The sequence below is a fragment of the Chaetodon trifascialis genome, chromosome 14 (genome assembly GCF_039877785.1).
Source record: "Chaetodon trifascialis isolate fChaTrf1 chromosome 14, fChaTrf1.hap1, whole genome shotgun sequence".
In the NCBI taxonomy this organism is placed as follows: Eukaryota; Metazoa; Chordata; class Actinopteri; order Chaetodontiformes; family Chaetodontidae; genus Chaetodon; species Chaetodon trifascialis.
This window is the reverse complement of record NC_092069.1, coordinates 2,518,570-2,527,906: the sequence shown is the minus strand read 5'-3', so window position 1 is coordinate 2,527,906 and position 9,337 is coordinate 2,518,570. Positions and strand designations below refer to the sequence as shown.

At 41.3% G+C, this 9,337-nt stretch overlaps 1 protein-coding gene across 1 annotated transcript in view; it reads right to left on the bottom strand.

Annotated features, from left to right (window-relative positions):
* Nucleotides 1-2,080: 2,080 nt before the first annotated feature.
* adck1 (aarF domain containing kinase 1) overlaps nt 2,081-9,337 on the bottom strand; it is a 137,591-nt gene continuing 130,334 nt past the window's right edge. Inside the window, exon 11 of the mRNA XM_070978870.1 lies at nt 2,081-4,273. Within this exon, the coding sequence (XP_070834971.1) occupies nt 4,114-4,273 (160 nt within the window). The 3' untranslated portion in view covers nt 2,081-4,113. The remainder of the gene's footprint in view (nt 4,274-9,337) is intronic.

Sequence of the window (9,337 nt, the reverse complement as noted above, 5' to 3'; positions counted from 1 at the left end):
CTGGCGGTCCCAAATTTTAAATTGTACTTTTGGTCTTTTTCATTGAGACCTTTGATTAACTGGCTCAACCCAAAGGCTGTGGTCTCCTGGCGTATGCTAGAGGAACAGCTGGTCTCCCCTTGGAGACTCCAGAATGTTATATTCACAAACATTTCTATCAAACAATGTCAGCTGAGGTTTGGTCCTCAGCTCTCACATGTAATTCAGATTTGGCGTAACTCTGAGATATCTTGTGCTATTCTTTGTCCATGGCATCTTGAGTCCCCAATATTTAATAACAGCAAAATCCTGGTAGGACGGAGGCCCATTACTTTTTCCCAGTGGGAGAAAAAAGGCATTCACACCTTAGGGGATGTTTATAATGACACTGGTCTTCGCTCATTTCAGGATCTGAAAGACTGTTATGTCCTGCCAGACTCATCTTTCTTTTTTTATCTCCAGCTTAGGGCGGCACTCAAGGCCTTCGGAGTCCCGTGGGGTCAGCCACTGAAACAACACCCCTTTTACAAACTTATTACAAGTAGAGGTATTTCCAGGGGCTTCGTTTCTACTTTTTATACTTTTCTACTGAAGTCCTCTTACAAGGACCTGTTCCTAGACAAACAGTGGAGAAGTGATGTTGCAGAACTTAGACCCGATTTTGATTGGGACACAGTCTGGTCTGACATTTTGTTGACTTAATCCAAACAACCAACAAATCCACCTGAACTATGCTCATAGAACTTACCTGACACCATGAAGACTGCACCTGATGGGTCTGGTGGCTGACTCCCAATGTAAACTGTGTTCCCTCGGGGCTCTTGGTACATTCCTTTACATGTTTTGGCAATGCCCGCCTGTTGTTTGTTTTCGGAACATTGTATCTTCTCACTTGTCAAATATATTTTCTTTGACAATTCCGGTATCAGTAACTCCTTTGCTCTTGAATGATTTATCTCAGTTTTTGATCCGTAGACACCACCAAATTAATAGCTATGAGGTGGAAACATCCCGATAAGCTGTCAGTGAACAGTTGGATCCTCACATTTCTTGATATTATTTACCTGGAGCTGTCTAATGCTCCTGTGATTGAAGTCAAGGAATCCAAGATTGACTCATGGGTCTCACTGGCAGGGAAACTAAAGGAGCGGATCTAGCCACCTAATTTTAATTTGCTTTTGGTAGCTTTTGCTTGCATTCATATCCTTTCACTTTTTCGTTTCAGGTCGGCGTTCTCCTCCGGCGTGGTGTCATGCTGCAGCCCGTGTTGCTTGACGATGTTATGTAGCGTGCAGCAGGTCACTACAATCTGGGTCACTTTTTCTGGCCTGTACAGCGGTGCTCCACCAGGGCTATCCAAACAACGGAACCTGCTCTTCAGGATTCCAAAGGTGCGCTCCACAATATTCTGTGTGTGGGTATGGGCCTCATTGTACCTTCTTTCTCTGGCAGTGGTCGGGTTGAGAACAGGTGTCAGGAGGAAGGCGTGTAGGGGGTATGCACTGCCACCTTAACAAATATATGCATCAATATGAAACATGCTCTTGTTTTTAATGTAATAAATTATTTTACAAAAGATTTTACAAATTGACTCACCTAGATGCCAGCCATCTCCCAACTCGCCATCTCACAACTTGAATAACAGAAAACTGTTTGCACATGCTCAGTATCTGCAGGGGGCACAAGCTGTACATGGGTGCAGTCAATCACTCCTATAACTCTGGGAAATCCAACTACTGCAAAAAAAAAGTCGTTTTCTTGTTTGGTCTCATTCAATGAGTGCAGAGTGCGTGGAAACCTAATGAACTCGGCCATCCAGCGCGACATGGCATTTAAGACTTCAGACAGCACATCTGAAAAACGGGAGAGCCCAGCTGTAATAGCCACCGTACGCTGGAATGACCCAGATGCAAAAAAAAAAAAAAGGTAAACTTGCAAGGAGTTTTGTCATTGCAGGTATTCCATGACTCCTTCTCGTGGCTAGTTCCAAATCCACTCTGAGTTCCACCGACAGCTCCAAAATGGCAATTGTGGATAGGCAATATGTTTTAATGAGTGTTTCCTTGTTCATTCCAAAAATGTTCACGCGAGGGTGAAAAATGCGTTCTCTGCATCTGCTTTCATTGTTTTAATGTCTCCTCCTTGCAACAATAACCGCAGCCATGTGTGCGCAATTACACATACAAACCGTTTGCACCTCTTTTTCACACGTGTTAAATACAGATACAGTTTCTATTAGCAAAATTGCTCTCAGGTTTGATAAATCACATTGCAGGTGCTAAATTAATATATTTATATTTTTTCCTCCCAACACACACAAAATAGTGTGTAAATGCCCCAAATTGCATATTCATTGGGGCAGACGTACTAACTGGGTGCAGACGCACTATTTTGCACCTTTGAAAGACGCAACCCTTAGTGCGCACTGTTAGTAAATCAGTTTGTACTGATTACTGTTTTTTTGTTTTTTTTGTTTTTTTTTATACACCCAAAATTTTAGTAGATCAGGCCCCAAGTGTATGACTTACTTACCTGTCCAGCTGTCTTACTAACTGATCTAGTATCTAGCTGCTTCACTGCTACAGTTCTGCTTGTTAACATTTATTTTTCTCTACAGGTTTATTTCAACCTCCATTGGTGCGTCAGTGTTTTTTCTGTGTTGGAGTGAATTGTATGATGGTATTTATGAGGCTAAGGAGGTAGAGCGGCTGTCCACTTATCATAAGGATATTGGTTTGATCCCTTAGCAGTCTATGTGTCGAAGTATCCTTGGACAAGATGCTGAGCCCTAAATCACTCCCGATGCTGTGTCGGTGTTAAAAGCTCGTAATGTGCAGGCCTAACTACCATTGTATGATGTGTGAGTGTGTGAGTGTGTGGGTGAATGCTAACTTGTGTTGTGAAAGCGCTTTGAGTAGTCGTCGGACTAGAAAAGCGCTACATAAAAACAGACTACAGTCCATTTATTTAGAGACGCCTAATACACCATTATGTTTAAGATTATGTTTATTATTATGTTTATAGCTGTCAAATTTTTGAAATCTATAGCCTTGGTTAAAGTTTGCACATGATAATTTGAGACCCTATTATCTCAAGGTCATGAATCTCTGAACTCCTTATAGCATTACTTTAGAGACCATGGTCCCTGGACCCTTCTCAAGTAATAATAATATGATTTAACTAAATTTAATCTGTTTGTATCTCAAATATGTTATGTCACTAAATCTGGGATATCAAACACTGTCTCCTCATGATTGTGACTAAAAGGAACAGTTCCAAATATGGGAGTTGGAATGCTTTACTTTTTTCAGAAAGTCAGATGAGAATATTACAATTACAATTAGTCATTTGGCAGACACATTTATCCAAAGTGACATACATATGAATTCACACACCGATGGCACAGCATCAGGGGCAGTTTTGGGGTTCAGTATCTTGCCCAAGGATAGGGCCATAAGGCCAGGGATCGAACCACAACCTCGTGATTGGCAGATGACTGCTCTAACACCTGAGCCAGAGCTGTCCCTGCGCCTTAGGTACAGAGCTGGAATCAGGACGTGGTTGTCTTAAATAAGAGTGAAAGCAGGGGAAACAGCTAGCCTGACTCTATCCTCTGCTTCTTTAAAATATGTCCACCATCACCTCTAAAACTCACAAATAAAAATATACCTGATTGATTTGAAACACAGTCTGTGATTCCAGAGTTATGTGCTGGAACTATTTCTTGACAATCTATAGTGTTGGTTTTTTTTTGTTTTTTTATCTGCTCAGTATTTCTCTATTGCATTTACATACAGTTATGTGAAAACTGTGAGAAAAAAGTCAAAAAGTCTATAGTTAATCTCAACACTGCCGACCGCACAAAAGGTAAAAACTGTGATTGCTAACAGGTAAAAAAAAAAAGACCAGCAGCCATATCTGCTTCTGCATATCTGCACATCAGCATATTGTGTTCTTGTATGTATCCATAGAGTTACAAATTAGATAAGTGGAACTCTTATTATTCTTATTCATGCGTGTGTTGGTGTATGGGCACATATTCAAAATGTGTTAATATGCAGTGTATTGTAAACCCCTTTAGAGCCAACAGCTGCAGCCTGTCATTCATGTTCCAGTGTAATGTCCAGATATTTCTCAGTGTAGAAATGATGACAGATCAGTGAGCCAGTGTACCAACTTGGAGCCCTTCACCCACAGAAGAAGTTCATAAATTGTGAGTCTCCACAGGTTGAAAGACTCAGCCAGCGTGATCTGCAGACGCTTCCTCCCTGACTGAGCCTTACTCCTCTTGTGCCTGTCAGCCAGAGCAGCAGAAATAAAAGGAGAGAGTCAAGGGTCAGGCACAATTTGAAGGTACTGACTTGCATCATCAATATTTCTTACAATGTTCTTAAGTTCTCCCAACAATTTGCTAATGATCCAAAACACATACAGTATGACTTTGCCACATGCTCATGAGTTTGAACAAATAACAAATTTATCACAATTTTGGAAAAGTTAAGAAGACCTGGATAGCAGAGAGCACAAAGCACAGAGCTGCTGTGAGTACAGGATGCTGAGTTGAAGGGTGAGAATGAGATAGCATTGCAGGGTCTCTTGATACTTGTAGTTGTAGGAGAACTACCTTAATTTGATGTTGCATTCGTTGATAAAATGACGGGGCACCACCTTCCTCAGCTAAGAAGGACTGCAGAAATTAACTGCTATAACGCTGATAAAATACTAACGAATGGACTAACAATAAACCAGTCCAATAATCTGAAGTGTAAACTCTGGATACAGGGATCGTATATATTCAGCTCAAAAGGACACCGTCTAACCAGGACTTAAATCAAAATCTCATTTATTAAGCAGAATTATGGATAATGAATGATATATCATGAATGGTACGACAGAAGATATGAGGTGATATGACAGAACACAAAAGAAACTTATGGCAACGCGATGACAAACAAGTTTGGCGATAGTGAGAAGTAGTTGTAAGGGGATAATAGGGACGCGAACGTAAAGTTAAGGGATTAAACGAGCAGTTGAGAGAATTTGGATAAATTAGCAGTATCTTAATCTCATGGACCAACTCTTATTCAAACCCCCTGAGCATGCCTACTGGATTGATGGCGTCCCGGTGAGTTCTGCTCCGAACTAACTCGAAGATGCCCAGGTGCTCGTCCGTGGCTCGATCTGCTCGGTGGTCCGGTGGAAGGCCCAGGCACACCAAGGTGAAGAGCTGATGTTGGACGGTGATGTCTCTCGAACTGGGTTCTACGGTGTCGGTTACAGATAAGGGACGGTTCCGGATGGTTGTTAACCCAGACCAAGGATCAACAGCTGGCTGCAGGGTTTTGGTTCGGTTGAGTCCGTGAAGGATTATTTTAGACAGATAGTAACAAAATTGATAGTCTCTTCGATGGCCGACCGAAAAGGGTCTACAAAATTATTATTAAAATCACTATTATTATTTGACTAAAATTTACAGACTAAAACAAAACGTGTGGCTTAGGAAAATGAAAGTTTACGGCAAAACTATAGAAACACGTCTTCGGAAAATTAAATCACGCTACTCGGTATGGCTTTTGCGTAGCTCGAAGACAGGAAAAACTTAAAGAGCAAAACGACTGTACAAGACTAAGACAACTAAGAAGTAACAAACAAAACTAAAACATAACATAACTTAAGACAAGACTGAGTAACGCGCACTGGATTCATGCTGCAGCTGCAGACATTTAAATCTCGCTCCGGGGCGTGTCTAATGGGCAGGCCGTCACACACGTGAGACAGTTTGTGACGCGCAATGTAATCTCGCCTCATGGAACTGGAATTAATTAGTGATTCATACGAGGGGCTCATCTGCTTCTCACTATGGTCAATCACATATATTTTGAATGGACGATTTCCAATGACATTTCAACATTGTTCACAACATGCGTTTGGCAATTCCTATGATTGGATGACAACATTAAACGATAATCATGGTGACAATTTATAATACTCGTCCTAATATGAATGATGACTCAAGGTATAACTAACACAAAATAAAGAAATAAAGAGAGGCAGACTATATTTGCCCTAGATGACTATCACTATTATGGTTACTTATTAATAAATGCATCACATCAAGCGTATTGTTATAAACCTCTAGATGGCAGTATGGTTCCATGAGAAAAATTCAGACAAACTTTATAAAACAGTTAAAACCACAACTTTGTCATACTTCAGGTCAGAGATACTGGGAAAACACCAATATTATGCGTACAATGAGTCCTGTAGGATGGAAACATCAAAAGTTAAGTTTAACATAGAAGTTTGGTTATCCTAGAGTATTGAGAAAAAGCACACAAGCACAGTTGCTTCAGGAATGTCCAATTTACAACCCATCAGCATTTGCTGATTTTTGTGGATTCCTCTGAGGCATGTCATTTGTCTCTCCAGACAGTTTTATTGTCTTGAGCCCTTAGGGCTATTGAGGAAGAATTAGCCTTAGCATGGGACATCCTGGGTAGGAGATGCCCATGAGGTAAAGGCGTTATGACCTGACCTTTCCACTCTCCCCTCTGAAAGAGTGTTGAGGAGAGTTCACTGAACCGGACATCCTGTCTCTCTCCGAAATCACATCTCCTTATAAGCAAACCAGATGGTCTATAATTCAATCGGTTAGACTGGTTTACAACTCTGTTTCTCATGAGAAGTCAGAGAGGGTAAGAGAAGGTCAGTTAGAGGCCAGTTCTGCTACATAGTACATTACTACACATGCTACTACAGTTGGTTAATATTTTATAAGATGTGCTTATTAAGACAAGCTTTACCACTGCTGGCAATATGGCACCAGGCAAGGCAGAGACCCTGTGTGTGTCCACAGTCCTGTCCTTCAGCTGAAAGCTGAAGTGACAACCCACATCTCTCCTCTCCCAACCTCTAGTATCAAAATTCAATTTCCCTTCTAAAGCCACTTTCTTGTCAGCTTAGTTTGTCTCAGTTCTGCTTAGTTCTGACACATCTCCTGGCTCACCATTCCACTATGTATGCATACATCTCAAAATCCGAAGGATAATATTCACAGTTCCTCAAGGAGGCTTGTGAAAGTATTTTATGCTTTAGTATAGACTGGAACATCATGTAATGTGTCTATAACTGTAGCACAATGATAAATTAACAATGGTCGAAAGACTATGATAAGACAAAACTACTGCCTTTTTCTGATACAATTACCACTGGTCAGACATTCAGTCAGACAAGAATGTGACTTTAACTGTTACAGTAGAAATAAAAACAATAGGTCTGCCATACACCTTAGTTTATATCCAATTTGTAAATCCACAGTCTCCAACAGGGACATGTGCAGTAGGTTGATGCATTATCCTTTGCAATTACTAATAGATTGCTTGTTTCCTCTATAGTCACCATTCAGGTTCTGAATCTCCTACTCCTGCTGACTGAAATTCATTTACAAAAATCTTTGAAGGCCTACATTTCCACAGTTTCCATAAAAAGTTTTGGTGTGGGGAAAAAAATAAAATAAAATACTGCATACCGTTTTTGTTCATTATTTTGGTTTCATTATTTTGGTTTCATTTCATTTGGTAGCATTTCTGCAAAGCAGTTTCCAGGCCACGCTCATTGCAAACAAATTCTCCTCCTAGACCAGTAATTGTAAACTGCCAGCCCATGGGCCACATCAAGGCCACCAAAGCTTCCCTTCCAGTCTGCAGAATAGGACTGAATTCAGAAAATCTGCAGATCAACAGTGTTGACTCACCAGTGGAAGAGGCCCAGTGCATCCTGAGAATAATTTGTGATTAACTTGCTAACTCTTGACAATAAACCAAAAGGTCCACAATGCATACTTTTCCCATTCCAGAAAAATCAGATTCTCCAACTCCATCCCTTTACTCTGTGGATCCACTATCAAAATGCCCAGCTTCGATGTTGGCCATTCCCTGGAGCCAACAGTAGCGCACTGGCTGGACTATGGGAGGAAACTCTGGAGTTGTCTGAGAATCACTAAGCTTGTCTATTTGAGGAGACATCTGCATTTACAGTGGTGGAAAAAAGTTTTTTGGACACCCTTAAAATTTTACACAATCTCAAATATTATCATGGGATATTTGTGGAAAAATCTTTTTTGTGTTTCAAAAGGTGTGGCTGCATTAGACAGAAACAAACAAATACAAATGATATTTTTTTTGGTTATTGTTTACAAGAAAAACTAACAAAACTAAATTCTTGACAGTTTCAATATGTCAGTTCTCAACATTGTCGGTATCAAAGTCAACAAATAACAGAGAATGTGTTCAAAACTGAACAAAAAATAAGTAAACCATCACATCATCAAATAAATATTTAGTAGTCTTGCCATTAGCACGCAGTAGAGCTCTCATCCTGGCTGGCATGTTCCCCACGAGCCTTTCACACTGTTGAGGGGTAATCTTGTCCCATTCTTCTTGAATTACTGCTTTTAATTCTTCTAAATTCTTTGGTTTACGCTTTGAAACAGACCTTTTGATAATCCACCACAGATTTTCAATGGGGCTCATGTCCGGGGATTGAGCTGGCCATTCTAAAACCTGGATACTGTGCAGCCAAGTTCTACTGGCCCTGGATGTGTGGCAAGGGGCATTATCTTGTTGAAACATCCAGTTTTAACCTCAATGGAACAGTGCACATGCAGAAGAGAACATGTGGGTTTCGAGAATGGCACAGTACTTGGCAGAGTTCAATGTGCCATCACAGACAGTGAGATGACCAACACCAGCAGCACTCATGCATCCCCAAACCATGATACTGCCTCCACCATGCTTGACAGGTACTGTACATGCTGGAGATAATGCCTCGCCTGGCCTTCTGCATATCCTCACATTAGCAGGAGGAAGATAAAGCTGGAAACTGGACTCATCTGACCACAGAATCTTCTTCCAGTTCCTGGCTGTCCACTTCTTGTGTGCTTGGGCCCAAAGACGCCGGGCTAACCCCTGTCTCTCATTGATCAGGGGCTTCTTGACAGCCTTGTAGGACCTTAAGCCATGATCTAAAAGTCGGCCACATACAGTGTGGGTGGAACACTGGACACCAATTTGGTTTGACCACTGCTGCTGAAGCTCCTGTGATGTCATTCGGTGGTTTTCCCTGCACATGCGGATCAGGATGCGGCCATTTCTTGCTGAAGAAACCCTTGGACGCCCAGATATTGGTTTGTCTTCCAAGCTGTTGGTTTGTCTGTATTTCTGCAGAGTGTATCCAACGGCTGAAGGACTGCATCTGCACTTCCTGGCTATCTGGCGGCAGCTGTACCCTTCCAGGCTGAGAATCTGTATCTTCAGGCATGTTTCCTGAATTAGGTTCGTTGTTTTAGCCACTTTTGTCT